Source organism: Cryptomeria japonica, chromosome 8 (genome assembly GCF_030272615.1).
Source record: "Cryptomeria japonica chromosome 8, Sugi_1.0, whole genome shotgun sequence".
Lineage (NCBI taxonomy): Eukaryota > Viridiplantae > Streptophyta > Pinopsida > Cupressales > Cupressaceae > Cryptomeria > Cryptomeria japonica.
The window spans coordinates 113,444,641-113,460,227 of NC_081412.1; the positions used below are offsets into that span (position 1 = coordinate 113,444,641).

The 15,587-nt window shown below is 35.2% G+C and overlaps 1 protein-coding gene across 2 annotated transcripts; it reads left to right on the forward strand.

Moving 5' to 3' along the window:
- The first annotated feature begins 7,514 nt into the window (after window positions 1-7,514).
- On the forward strand, window positions 7,515-14,908 carry LOC131031257 (probable nucleolar protein 5-2). Of its 2 annotated transcripts, none has more exons than XM_057962315.2 (11): window positions 7,515-7,758; window positions 7,872-7,918; window positions 10,473-10,674; window positions 10,901-10,942; window positions 11,812-11,991; window positions 12,140-12,304; window positions 12,588-12,788; window positions 12,894-13,190; window positions 13,373-13,573; window positions 13,776-13,910; window positions 14,249-14,908. In XM_057962315.2, exons 3-11 carry the CDS (start codon window positions 10,597-10,599, stop codon window positions 14,759-14,761), a joined length of 1,812 nt encoding a protein of 603 aa, XP_057818298.1. In that variant the 5' UTR covers window positions 7,515-7,758; window positions 7,872-7,918; window positions 10,473-10,596; the 3' UTR covers window positions 14,762-14,908. The 2 variants fall into 2 exon arrangements, with proteins under 2 accessions (XP_057818298.1, XP_057818297.1); XM_057962314.2 differs by having other exon boundaries at window positions 7,886-7,918.
- Window positions 14,909-15,587: the final 679 nt, after the last annotated feature.

Below are 15,587 nucleotides of genomic sequence, written 5' to 3' on the forward strand. Positions count from 1 at the left end.
GATGAAGTATCCACAGATTTACTTACTTTACAAAAGTGCTATTACACTCAACAATGTATGCCTCTAGCTTATACAAAGTGTCGAATCTGACACCTCTAGTAATCACCATAGCACCCTTAATCATCTTACATCCTACATCATAAAAGACTACTTGCACACCTGCATCTCGAAGTTTGCTCACAGATAATAAATTTCATTTTAAACCAGGGATATGCAACACACTGCTAATCCTTTTTATTCTACCATCAAGAAACCCGATCCTAACTTTACCTCTACCAACAATGTCTAAATGTGAATCATCACCCAAGTATACCTTGCCTTCATAAAAAATTTCATATTCAGAAAACCAATATTTATTGGAAGTCATATGAAAATATTCACCTGAGTCAATTAACCATGTGTTATTACCTGCATGAGTAGCCAAAGATGCAATGAATGCATCACCATCTTCCTTCTCGGACTCAAAATCAAAATCAAACTTCTTCTTTTCTTCTTTGCAGTCCTTACGAATGTGACCCAGTTTACTGCAATTCTAGCATATAACTTTGGACTTTTCAGGAGATTTGGATCTCCCTTTGGATTTGGACTTATTGCGCTTTTCATTCTTCTTGCCTTTTTCCTTAGGTCTTCCACAAATAGTTAGGGCTTCCTTTGAATTGATGGATACCTTACTTCGCATCTCTTCACCAAGTAGGGCACTCACCACATCTTTAGACTTCATAAAAACATAAGCACTACCGATAGCCATGACAAGAGAATCCCACGGATCAAGCAAAGAACAAAGCAAGATTTGACATTTCTCCTCTTTGTCCATTTTAACACCAACATATGCTAATTGAGCCACCAACATATTAAATGCTTCTAGGTGATTTGCAATTCATCGACCCTCTTCCATCTTCAAGGAATATAATTTCTTCCTCAAGAAAATCTTATTTAATAAAGATTTGGCTTGATACATCTCACCAAGCTTAGTCCATAACTTCTTTACAGTGTTCTCTTTGTGGATATTGATTAGAATAGAGTCTTCCAGGCACAATCTGATTAGACCCTTAGCTTTTTGATCCATAACATCATATTGAGCAACTGTAGTAGGATCTGCAGGTCTTAAAACATTCACATAAACAAAATCCCATAGATCTCAATCTATTAGCAAATCTTCCATCTTCACCTTCCACATCTCAAAATTACTACCATTAAATTTCTCCACCTCTATTGTCCGTGATGAAATTTCCATTTGAAAATTCTTGCAATAAGATCAAAAAATGTCTTTTGCACAAGCTCCCACTCAAATTTGGATTAGTTCAAAAAACTCAACAACCCACAACTAAAACCAAAGTTGATTAGGCTCTGATACCACTTGTAAGGAAGTTAAGTAGCAGAACAACTTCCTTCACTAACCTTGAGAGGAGGATAATGCAAAAACTTTTACAGATCTTCACAATAGTTACAAAAAATTAACGAAAATAATAAAAATATCATGCATACCACAACACAACAACATAGTGATTTACGTGGGGAAAACCCTTTCGGGAGAAAAACCCCACACTCCAAAAGCAACTCAATATATTATTCAACAATCAATAACAAATTAAAATGTACTTGCAAAGCAATATCTTCAGGGGAGTACCACTAATCAAAGACTCATAGGTAATAAGACTCTTACACACAACCTCTATCTCACGCACTTCATATATAGAAGATACAATACAAGAATTCGTCAAACGATATTATAAAAGCATGGGTTAAAACCACACAATAAAGTAGAGCCAACATTATCTCCCTTCTAGATGCCCTATGATGTGTTAAAACACACATCAGCATGCGTCCCTCCCTTTTATAGTTCATTTATGTTTTTGATACATTTTAGATTTCCTATTTCAGGAGTACAAACTTTTGGAGGCCATAACTTGAGAACCGTGTATCCTATTAATAAACCGTATGAAGCGTCAGAAAGCTCATGAAGTGCTCTATTGCCTTATAAGCCGCTATTACGCTTAAACCCAATTTTTAGGGCATTTCGGGGCCTCTAAAGTCCTCAAAATTAAATTTAAACCTTTCATTGCACCCCTCCAAAATGAAAACTTTAATATCTTCAAAACTAGATGTGATCTTGCGACGCAACTTTACCAGAATGCTTATCTAGCTAACCAAAATCTTCGAGGAGAATTTCACACCATTTCGTACCCAAATGAAAACTTACTATAAATAGTAACCTCATGTAAATGCAAGGTTGAGACACCATTTTCCCAACATCATCTTCGTTTCTTAGATTACTCACCTAGTTGTGCCACCCTCCTCTCTTAAAATTTATCACCTATCAACACTTCATCTCATTTTCATTCCTCACCACTTATCTTCGTCCATTGATTTACCTCACCCCATCCATTCTATTTCATTTTTATCTACATTCATTCCACACCCTTTCCTTGATTCCAAACTCAAGTGAGGAAATTTCCTTACTATTTTGTCCCAGGGAATGATTAATGTGTATATCCTTGTAGGGGTATGACCTTGTCACCTTCATCAATCATCCCATTGTTAGAATTAAGGTGTCATCTACCTTGTAAATCACATGGCATGGTTCCAACATCCTTAGAAAGTGTCCTAAGGTACTTCTAGGGTGTATTGGTAAAATATTTTGTATTATTTATTCTCACTATTGTTTGTAATACATTTATAAGAGGTGATGGGTTCTCCTACCAATGGTAAAGTGGGTTATGAACACGATTATTTAATATTATTTTCCCTACATGTGGATACCTAGAGTGAGATAATTAATGACTTAGGAAGTGGACAAATGACTGGACTTTGGGATTCTTCAAATGGGGGCTTGGAAGAGGCAATATGTGTCTCTTGGTATTCTATCATTTATTACATTTAATGTAATATTTATTTTGGAATATTGGGGGCCCAAGTTGGATGAAAAGTATTGGAGCCAAATTTGGTGTCCTTTAGGCTTTCCTAGAGGTAATCTAAGGGTTGTGGTCATTTGGAGAGAAGAGCCTTCTTTGGACACCTTTGTTAGTAGTTTTAGAATTCATCTCTTTAGATGTAGAATGTATAATGAATTGAAGAATACTCATGGAGAGTTAATTTTTTAGGAACAAGGATAGATGAAAAGCACAAGGAGGTTGTTCACAAGTACACAGGAGTTGCCATGTTGGAGGCAAAGAGAAGAATGAAAGTGAATGTATTGTAATCACATTTATTGTTGATAATCTATACTTGGCCTCTGGGTTTCTCCATGTAAATTCAGTGTTATAAAGTGTTCTTATGTTGTTGTTTCGTGCCTCATTGTTGATATTTTATGGTGATGTTATTCTTTATTCCTTGCTATTATAAGTTCAATTGAGATAGGATTATTAAGCATGGTATGTAGGACGATTTTGACACCATGAAGAAGAGGGATCTAAGCATGGTACCTAACATGAGAACCTAACATGGCCTAGTATCCAGGACTCGTCATCATGCATACATTAATTTCCCAAAGTTATGCTTAAGGAGGAGGGGGGTGTTAATGTGAATAGTGACTTTATCAAACTAGTTAGCTATTGTCACACCTAAAGATAATTTTATTCACATTTCTTGAGTCTCCACTTAGGGACTTTTAGAGATTAGGGACTTTTAGAGATTTGTCTCAATTCATCTAGTTGAGACATATGTACACACTCAATGCATACACACTTGTCAAGTGATCTCACAAGTGTCCCATTTATGGAGGGACACTCAATCCTTGTTTCCTACCTTCTCACTTCTTTGCATTGCCTATATCTATATATGCAAGGTCGTTATTGTTGAGATGATAATGATTCCTTAATGAAGCTACAAACTTCAAAGGATCAACCAAGAAAGGTGCCTTTTAGAGGACAATGTTGCAACATGAGCTTGCATGAAGATTGAAAATATAATGTTTTACATGAATGGATCATTGAGATTATTACAATGTAAAAGCACCTTGAATATACAAGCAAGGTGTGATGATGTAGGGACAACAACCCTTGATAGAAACATTAAATACTATATGCAAAATAATGAATGCCTAAAGAAAATATTAAATGCCTAAATGACTAAAAGTAAATAGTGAGGCATGGCCACATTATAACTAACTTCTATAAATGACACCTAGGACTAACTTAACTTTTAAGTAAAATTAATATGTGAATGGGTTCACACTAATAAATAGATAGGAAATAACCTTGTTCACATTAACAACTCCCTAAGTTTTACTCAGGGAGTGCAATTATTATGTAGATGATGCAAGATCCTAAATGGTGATGCAATATGTAAATGGAAATGCAAGATGGGTCCCGACAAGTAAGCCATGTTAGGTACACATGCACAACTAATCAAGCATTACTAAACTACTAGAAATGGAGAAAAGGAGTGAGACAAAACTCCTCTTTAAAAGAGACAAAATGCAAATCATGTACAAGTGATATAATATGTGATGTATGGAGGTCTCAATATCAATACCCCCTAAGAACTACATCCATCACAATAATACAATTGATCTCCCACTCATGAGAGGGAAATAAAGAGACTACGTAGCCCACCCGTAATGAATAATATCCCACAAGAATGGTAAGTGCTTGATAGCCAAACATGATCGAATGCTTACAAATAAATTCCCCCCCCTTAGGAGGAAACAAAACCAAGTATAAATGTAAGAATGCTTCCCATTCAAGACATGCTTTGAAAGATAGAAGCATGAAGAATGATGATGGCGTCTCTTAAAACTACTCATGTGTCTACTTATTCAATAAAGATGACAATGCCACAATCTAGTAGGAACATGCTTAACCACTGAAGAAGGTGACAAGCTAGAACTATACAAAAATTGATGGTGAACAAGCTCCAAAGATGAATATGTTTTGACATCAAAAGTGCAATGATTGTCATCAAAGACGGAGAGTAAGCCCCTCAAATGTGTCCTCCAAATTTGAAAGACAATGATGGTCTTGATTAATAGGAATGGTGTAAGTCCCTATCAATGACTCTGCACAAGAAGTCAATGGAAGTGAAGGTACACCAGCTATATTTGAAGAAGAATCAAGAACCTCTGAAGCAACCTTGTTCTCATTTGAGGTTTCAAAGTACTCTAAAGTATCAAATTCCTTAATAGTATCACAATCATAAGCTGTCATTTGTCAAAGGTGAAGATGCACGTTATAATCTAAAATAGGATCAATGGGGAATGGTTGAATGCCAGATCATCTCCATATAATTCCCAAAATTTAGTCAAAAAAGCATGAGGACACTCAAAATCAACACTAGACTTCAATATGTCATTATTTACATGCATAGCAATAACTCCCAAGACAATATCCCTTTTGTAATTCCAAGAAAATTTCTTACTAGGAGTGCTTGCTATCTAAGATGTGCCATGACATCATCTATCCATTGTTCATAGTTCCCCTTCTTTAGGACGATCAAAGAAAGATGGAATGAAAAACCTATAATAAGCTATGATATTTGTTCAAAATCTCAAAGATAGAACCTTCACATGAATGTAGAAACTTCCAAATATGATGTACAACTAAAAATGAGCCCCTCCCCCCACAAATAGAACTTCTCTGAGATATAGTATGTCCAAGTAATCAAGTAGATGCTACAAATTGTAAAAACTAAATAAACAATACTTGGGGAAAAATCTGAAAAAAAGGGCACAAAATGAATCATAGAGCTCTTGACCACCTTTCAAATGTTGTTGGAATCACCAAAATCATACAATCTAGCAAATATGAGCTTGAAAGTCCAACATGGTATCTTCACTTCAAGATGCAATAAATGTTGTCAAATAACAAATATTGAGAAATAAACTCTGCCAATTGCAAAGTTGGTTGAATCATCTTCCCAACGTTATCTTGTTTGACTTTTTTTGCCTCTTGGATCAAAAGTTATTTTAGTTTGAAAAAAAGGCCCAATTTGGGCATAAAGAGACCACAAATAACACCTTCCTTTAGCATTGACACCTAGTCCCTAATAGAATTGTGACATGCGTTAGACAAAAATAAAAAAGCCCTTGGGGGCTCAAGACAACGGTGGGCTACTTGAGTGTCAAACCACTTATTGAATTGTTGCTCCTTTGGACTAACTGGGACTCAAACCCAAGACCTTCCATTTGTTGTTGGAGTGCTCTACCATTTGAGCTACTCACTTGTCTTAGCCAACCCATCATTGGTTAGGGTGTGGCTTATTTCCTGTTGACACCCCCCTTAAACCACATCACAAGTGCTTGGGGCTCCTAGTCTAGCTCTGATACCATGTTGAAATGCTAATGAACCCATAATGGAGTTGAAGACTTTAAAAGATCAACCAAGAAATATACATTTCACATAAGAGTGTTGCAAGATGAGCTTGCATGAATATTGAGAAATGATGTATTGCATGAATGAATGATTGAGATTAAATATTACAATGTACAAGCACCTTGAATATATAGGTAAGGTGTGATGATGTAGGGATAACAACCCTTGATACAAACATTAAATGCTCCATGTAGAATAATAAATGCCATTACATGCCTAAATAATTAAAAGTAAACAATGAGACACAAACCCATTATAACTAGCTTCTAGAAATGATATTTAGGACCAATTTAACTCCTAAATAAACTTAACATGTGATTAGGTCCCCACTAATAACTAGATAGGAAGTAACATCATTCGCACTACCAACTATGTAAATTATTTACACTCCCATTGTATTTTATAGACATTGCTATATGTACTAATTTGGTTTCACTCTTAGAAGGTGGCTGAATGCCTTATCTCAATCAAGATAAAAGTGATTGAAAAATGTATTAATAGATCTAAGGGTAGATGTCAACATAATGGCCAAGTAGATTTTGGATGAAAGTTTAGGAGAATTATATGATGCTTCCTACAACATTTTGTTGGCTGATGGAACCTTCATAAGCACTATAAACAAATGGAGAAATACGAAAGTAAACCTCCTTGGCATAAAAAGAATAGTATTTGAGTTGAGTGATACGAAGGAACCCTTTGACTCTCTCAATGTTTTGCTAATTCTAGAATGTTTTATGAATTGCCCAAATTCTAAATGGAAGTTGACATTGGTATGCAAATTTCACCATTACAATTATATTAGAGGAGGAAAATCCTAATACGTGGAGTAGAATTATTTAGAAACTAGTCATATGAAAGGAGCTTCATTATTTATTTTCATGGAGTACGAGGTCCTATGAGATGAGAAAAAACTGTTATATGATAAATTGTAATATTATTATAAAATATAAGAGTCTCTATTTTAGTTTTTAGATTTTCAATAGCTATCTTTGAGACAAGAATGAAAGTTTCTTCCACAAATATAAATTTTTTCTTAAAATACAACATAATTAAAAAACATTTATTATACTTATCAAAAAAATCTATGAGACTTCCACTTCCTTAAAACGTTGAGCTTAACTTTTTAACTTTTTAACTATAAAATTCATGAAACCCTAATATGCAAGGCTCCTAATAATTATTTAACACAACCAAATGCTTTTGAATAGCCCCCTCATGGAACCACTCTTGGATATTTTGTAAAACCCATTCCTTAAAAATGATGATGTAGCTCATGCTAGATCTAGGTTAAGTTAATTTGGAAATTCAAACCCCAAGTCCATCCACTAATCCACAAAAACCCTAAACCTTGGGAATCCGAGAGAACACTACAATAAGTCCTCCCACTTCTGGAAATCGAAAGTAGAGCTGTAACCTTGCAGAACGAGCAAATACTGAATACCAGGAATAGGTACGCCCGTCTGCCCTTAACTGATTATATTTAGTTTTTCAATCCTTTCGAGGTATGTTTGATGTCAAAAAGATCTATTCATTCAATGCAAATGCTTATTTGATGGAAACCAGTATTTTTATTGCAGGGGTAGGGTTCGAGGGTTTTACTTATGCTTCAGGTAAATTCTTCCTCTTTTTTCGTTCCTGTTGCTAGAAATGTACATGTATATAACGGGCCTTCTCAGATCATCAAAAGGATTTCTAGTTAAATGGGTTAAAACAAATTTTTTTTTTAAAGTCTCTTCTGATGTTTTGCCGTAGTGTTGCTCTGTTGGAGATGGTTTAAATTTCTGTCTGCTGTTTTAAAACGAAGAAAAAAATTCAGGTTTACTTCGATGTTTCCTCGTGATGTTGTAAGACTGAGATGATTATTATAGGTTTGCTTTTTCTTCTGTTAATCGATTGTTTTATTGCCTGGAAGGCATGCTCATCTGCAGAAAGTAAAAGTAGCCTTTAGGGCTTTTCTTTGCTGGCTAAAGTTAATTAGGTCTGGGTCTAATTAAAGAACGGCAATAATGTGTGTGTCAGTGTATTTTGTTTTTTAAGTTATTAATTTGATTTTGTAAAACATAGCAAGATTGCTTTACTCCCCAGCCACACCCCACAACCTATTATATCTTTTTTCCCATATTATTTATGTATATGAAGTTATTAATTTGATTTTGTAAATATATTTTTTATGTTAATAGATTTTTCTTGTCTCTATCATGGATGGGGAAATTAGACGATCAGCATGTTTTAGGTTTCCACATTGTCTGTTTCCGTAATATACTTTTGGAAGCATAGTTAATTTTTCTTTCTCATCTTTTTTTGGGGGTAATCTTGGTCGAGTAGGAGAAGCATGGGCAACATTTTAAAAAATTTGAACACAGGACCACTCCATAATGTATCTCAATAATCCCCTGTATTTATGAGCCACCTTGCTGTAGCTATGTGGATTTGAACCAGGGTTACGAGAGTGACCCTATTACCTGCACACCTTGGCAAACTCGTGATCAGTTGGTTGAAGTTAATGGAAGAAGAAACAAGCTGTATAATGGCAATTTGTGGTCTGCTGGTTGAAGTAAATGGAAGAAGAAAAAAGCTCATAATGAAGTCATTATGTCGTCAATTAGACAATCCACTAGGTGGTTGATACATCCCTAATACAGACCACCAGTACTCCTGCAAGTAATTAAAACTCGTCTGACATCCCTGAATATGTTGAGAAGACAATTTAAAACTGCCAAGGTGCAAACTGGGGCATAATTGCAGCAAGCGTCCTTTGCCCCATCCCAATGTGATTCTCATTACTTGTTATCTTTTGGAGGACATCTATGCAAATGGCCACTAGCTGGTTGAGCCAACTGTAAAGTATGCTGCCTCATAGACCACTTAGTCTCCTGCTCGTAGTTAAATTCATCTCAATCAGCACAATTCCACAGCAAGTGAAATAGGTTAATTCCTGAAATCACTACCAGACAATTCTTGAATCTTGATAAATTGGGAAGGTGTAATATGGGTTATTAAACAAGAGGCCAATGATATTATTATTTTGTAATGTTATTTTTATAAAGAAATGGATTGCATATATGCTACTTATAATATCTCTTGCAAGAAGTGTATGACATATCTGTTTGTGTGAACTTAGAATTATTCCTCTATTTCTGGGCAACTATGCAACCACCCAATTTATTCCAGATTGACTTTGGGAAAATGGAATGGAAGATCTCATTATCACGATGGTTGGGAGCTTTTTGATTTTTTTTTCTGACAAACTATTGACTGATCTTTTTCAAGATTTTTTTTCATTTGAATCATCCAACCAGTGTTCTCCAAGCTCCTATAGCTTTTTCTATTTTAAACGTGTGGAAAATCTCATATTGTTTTTCTGTTTCACACCAATAAACTCAATGATCTGCTTCGAATTCAAAACGGGACATATTTATTAAAATATTAAAAAATTCAAATCAGTTTTAAAAAAAAAAAATCAGGAAGATCACTTATTTGAGGAATAAGATGTTTTGCTTCTGTATAATATGCAAGGTTTTTATGTTGTCCAAACTATTTATTAGATTTTTACCTTTTTAAGTGGGATAAGGCTGGCATACTGTAATGGCTATAACCTAAGTTATCAGATGTGCCAGAACACAGGGCAGTACCTGGACTAAACAGATCTGGGTACATTCATTCCAGGTATAGATCTGGGCTCTTCTTGGAAGTCTCTTGGACGTGCAGGGTACATTTCAGGTGCTCTGGGTTCATTCTGTTTATGTCGGGGATATGCCTGTGAAATACTGTGGCATTGGGGGCTTACAAAAATAAACAGGAGGCAACCCAAAAAAATGCATCTGGTTAATTTGTCTGTTATTTTCAGCTGTTGGGTGCCTTAATACTGTAGGGACTGAGGTGTTTGTTCAATGTTTGCTTAGAAGTTCAGAAACAGAGGAGAGTAGGCAAGCCTTGTGCTAGTAACACATTCTTTCTAAATGGAATGGAATAGAATTTCCCGGAGTTATGGAATGCTAGATTCATTGGTTTTCTTGTGCATATTAGTATTTTGTACAAGCAGCTTAATAGGAATATTATGTGCCTTTTTGTATAAAAGAAGTTATATTTTCACTATCTTATATTTACAGTTTCAGGTTTTTTATTCTGCATATTTTGAGTGATCCCTCTTTTTATTTTCTGTAGACATGCCCGTCAATTGACAACAGGGCTGCAATACGAGGCTATTAATTAAAAAGTAAGTAAAATCCTCTGTAAGAAGTTTTATCTCTCAAAGAAAAAGACGGAGTGCTGTGGATAGATTGTAAAGATGCTGGTCCTGTTTGAAACCCCTGCGGGGTTTGCTCTATTTAAAGTACTTGATGAAGGGAAGCTTAGTCAAGTAGAGGTATGACATTTTCTGTTCTTATTGTTTTACTGTCCAGGTCATGGTTATTCATTGTATTTTTAGAAAAGTCCATTTTTCATTCACATTTGCATCATATCTTGGTCTTTCAGTGAAATGAGACCATTCTTGTTGAAATTGGTAAATTTTGATGTCTATGGCTCTTTGAGCCTTTCTTGATATAATCTATATATTGTTTGCTTTAATAACTTTCTATTTATTGGTCCAGGACTTATGGAAGGAATTTCAGACAACAGAGTCTGCTCGGAAGGTCAGCTTCTTTCACCATTCAAGCATTCCAAATTATTTGGGTTTCATTAGGAAGGGAAAAAACATTTGATAATGATGCCATCTACTAAGCTGATTAGTGATTTCTTGAGTTTCTTTGTATGCTCCTCCAAGTTTCCAGGATAGGGACTACAAGGAATGGGGAACATGTTTCTGGAATGGGTTTAACTTTTTTAAGGCCATTTATTTGAGGGATGGCGGGGTATGGCTATTAAAAAATAGGGAAAGATTTAAATATAAAGAAATTTCAAATATTCATTTGATAACATTGATCAGGCCTTCATCATAGTTATTATAGAACCTTTGTGAGCATGGGTGAATGTTGAATTATGCTCTTAGAGCATGAATTAATAAAGACATGCCTGTCTGGTGTCAAACTTTTTAGCAAAGAGGGATGTTTAAGTAAAAAGGTAGCTGGTTATGTTCCAGTTTGACCTCAGCTGGGACACTGATAGATGGTATTGTTCTATGAGTTATCTTGTCTTGTTGCTTTTTCAATTAATTTATGTTTGTAGAGCAACAGTGCATTTCCTATCTTCAGCAAGCTTAAGTAATGGAGCCCAGCCTAATTGGTCTCAAGTATTCCAAGTGTGAAGTTTTTTGTTAAATACTCACATAGAAGCCTAATAAATGAGCATAGATATCTTAAATACATCCTTACTAAAGGCTAAAAGATGCTTAAGAGATGTCAATCTTGAGGTGCCTATCTAGCCATTTTCACAAATTCAATATGGGTAATTCAAGACCAATATTTCTTGGCATCTTTTAGATGGACATTTATAAGATATCTAAGCTAGTCTAAGATTTGTGGAAACAAATGTAGTTGACTTTTGATATTATAATTTTGTCTAGGTTGTCAAGCTGAAGGCTTTTAGCAAATTTGAGAATACAGCAGAAGCTTTAACTGCCGCTACCTTGCTAGTTGATAGTAAACCCAGCAAGGGACTTCGCTCATTTCTTCGTCATGAGTGTGAGGGGGAAATATTAGCAGTAGCAGATTCAAAGCTTGGAAATGCGATAAAGGAGAAATTGGTAAATTCATTTTTGACTTCAATATTGAATTCCTACGCTATCATTTAAAAAATATTATTTCCTCTGATTAATTTTGTGATTGAAGCCTTGATTATAATGCTGTGTTCCAGGAATGATGCCACTAATGATTTTTTTTTGCTTGATTTAGAAAATTGAATGTGTACACAATAACGGTATTATGGAGCTAATGCGTGGTCTGCGATCCCAATTGAGTGAACTTATAACTGGTCTTGGTGTCCAAGATTTGGCACCCATGAGCTTGGGTCTGTCTCACAGCCTGTCCAGATTTAAGCTAAAATTCAGCCCTGATAAGGTAATTTCTTGTTTAAAGAATTTATCAGAACATGTTTCTTGTCTTTGTTCTTTTAAAACATTTTCCCTGTATCAAATAAACTTTCTTTTATATAATTTTATTGTACTTAAGATTAATTGAATCCATCTAGCATATTATATGGTAATTGAGTTTTTTACTTATTCATCTTTTAAATTCTTATATATCCAGGCACATTCTAACCAGTTATATTGTAGCATAATGTCCTCCAATAGTTACATTTTTTTTCTCTGATTTTCATATATTATTATACCCCGTTCCCCAGGTGGACACAATGATTATTCAGGCAATAGGTCTACTGGATGATCTTGACAAAGAATTGAACACATATGCAATGAGGGTACGGGAGTGGTATGGATGGCATTTTCCAGAACTATCAAAAATTGTCCAGGATAATATACACTATGCAAAAGCAGTAAAGCTTATGGGTAGTCGCACAAATGCTGCTGATCTTGATTTTTCTGAGGTAGCTTCTTTAAGTTTCATGGAGGAAATGGTGCATTTATTGGAACCTTTAAATTTATGAGGTATGTTCTTGAGTGCATCTTTATTATCTTTTTCACGTTTGCAGATACTACCAGAGGAAGTTGAATCAGAGTTGAAAGAGGCAGCAGTGATCTCCATGGGAACAGAAGTTAGCGAGCATGACATGATTAACATTAAAGCACTTTGTGACCAAGTGATTTCTCTCTCTGAGTATAGAGGGCAACTTTTTGATTATTTACGAAGTCGGATGAATGCCATTGCCCCTAATTTGACAGTTCTTGTAGGGGAACTTGTTGGTGCCCGTCTTATTTCTCATGCAGGGAGCTTGTTGAATCTTGCAAAGCAACCTGGAAGCACAGTTCAAATTCTTGGGGCTGAGAAGGTTCTGGTTTTACATTTTTTTTTGTATTTGTGTTCACAAATGGATAGGGTTGCTTTTTAGAGCAAGTTGTTTTTTCTTCTTACAGTAGTATTTTGCTCTTCAATTTTGATGGAAATATTTGGTAAAACAGAGATGTGGGCGGAGTTCATTTTTTTTCATTTACCAGTTTGTTTTGTGCACAGGCTTTATTCAGAGCTTTGAAAACCAAGAATCAGACACCAAAATATGGACTTATATTCCATGCATCACTAATAGGACAAGCAGCACCAAAATTGAAAGGAAAAATTTCGAGATCTCTAGCAGCAAAAGCTGCTCTTGCAATTCGTATTGATGCTCTCGGAGAAAGTCAGGATGCATCTCAAGGTTTTGAAAGCCGTGCAAAAGTAGGTTCTGTACTCTGGTGGCTATTTTTTTTGTCGCAACAATTAAGTTACTTTAGTATGTCTGCAAAAATATATCATTTTATACATTTTTGCAATGATATTTAGCCTTTTTGCTAGGAGTTGTTGTATATTCCTGCAATGGCTCCACGACACATACTCGAGAGTCACTGAAAATATTTGAATCCTCTTGTTTGTGTTCTAGCTTGAGGCTAGATTAAGACAACTTGAAGGAAGGGCTCTGGGACGACTTGCTGGATCTACAAAGGGCAAGCCAAAGATAGAGCCTTATGATAAAGAGCGAAAGAGGGACACACATGGCCTTTTAACAGCTGCAAAGGTATTGATTTTATTTTAATGGGGGTCTTTGATATTCAAATGGGGGGTCTTTGATATTCAAATGATTGCATTTTTGTCGTAATAACAAGTTCTCTATTCCCTCATTTCCTTGTAGAAAATTGAACCCTTTTGAAGTGACTTAATTGTGTGCTAATCATTAGTGTAATTTTGCTCAATGAATTGTTTTTATCTAAAATTTAATGAAGTTGGGCTTTTTGATCATAATTGAAATTACTTTTTTGAAGTTGATGCTAGTTTATAGTGAAGTGGATACCATGATAGGGAATTGATCACTAGAACAGATTGTTATTTACAGTTACAAATGTTTTTTTGATGCAGACATACAATCCAGCTGCAGATTCAACTATTGGGCAGGAACAAGCATCAGATAAGAAGATAAAATATGAAAAGGCTGTGGAAACAGATCAAAGCCTTAGACAACATGATCAGGCTGATAAAAAAAGAAAACATGAGGAGTTGCATGTTGAAGAAGTGGCTGTTGAGCCTGAAAAGAAAAAGAAGAAGGGAGGGAGCAAAAAGAATGAGATCCCAGAGGAAGCAATTCCATACCAAGAAGAGGAACCTGAGAAGAAGAAGAAGAAGAAGAAAAGAGAAGAAGCAATATCACACCAAGAAGATGACATAGCGGTAGAGCCTGAAAAAAAGAAAAAGAAGAAGAAAACAGAAGATGGAAAGGAAAATGATGGTGAGGAGCATGCAGTAGAATCTGAGAAGAAGAAAAAGAAGAAGAAAAAAGATGATGTAAATGAAGATGAAGAAACAAAAGTATTGACTGATGAAATACCAAAGAAGAAGAAGAAAAAGGACAAAAGCAAAACCTCTACTGAATGAATTTTGAAGAGAGATAAATTTTGAAGCTTTGGCATAGCATATTTGTATTTGATTTTGTGTGTTAATTGAGAAATTGAGGAATTAAGTTATACTTTTGACATTGCATTATGGAGACTACTCTAACGGCAAGTTCCTTTTCTCTTGTCATCTCTTTTCTGAGCAGGATCCATGAGTGGGCAAATTTTTGGACTTCTTACAAAAAATCTTTTATGCATCTTTGAGAAGCATTTCCTAAAAATTACTCTACTTTGATGCTCTCTTTTAGTCTGTCATATATTTACAATAAAGTTGATTACCTTTTATGTTTTAGACCACCTTTTTTGTGATAAACCTCAACTTGAAATCCTAGGCATCAGTTATTGTTCTACCACCTCATGTGGTGGTTGTGCTTCAACTTGGGGTCATTTAAAACTGCAGACTGGTTGATGACATCGTTCTGGAGGACAAGTTACAATATCTATTATTTGTTCATGCTAAGAATTAAAGTGGGACTTTGCCAGTTTTCTTCAGGTGTTTTTGGGGTTTTTGTTATATTGTCCTTGATTGTAAAACCTCAATAATAAAACATGTGGAATGTGCAAGCTATATTCTTCAGCACCTTTAAAATCTTAAAGGTGGAAGTTTCCTCTTCTTAACTGGAATTTTGCAAAATATATTTTTAAATATATTGCAGTAAAGTTTTGGTCTAGCAAAGATTACCCACGGATAAAAGCAAAAGCTCGAATTAATGATGGTTAATTAGCTGGTAGGCTTTTTTTAAGTGGACTTCCTGTCCACAAACCTGTCTCACTCCTGAAAACAGATTTTGTTCTGTTAAACTGCAAAG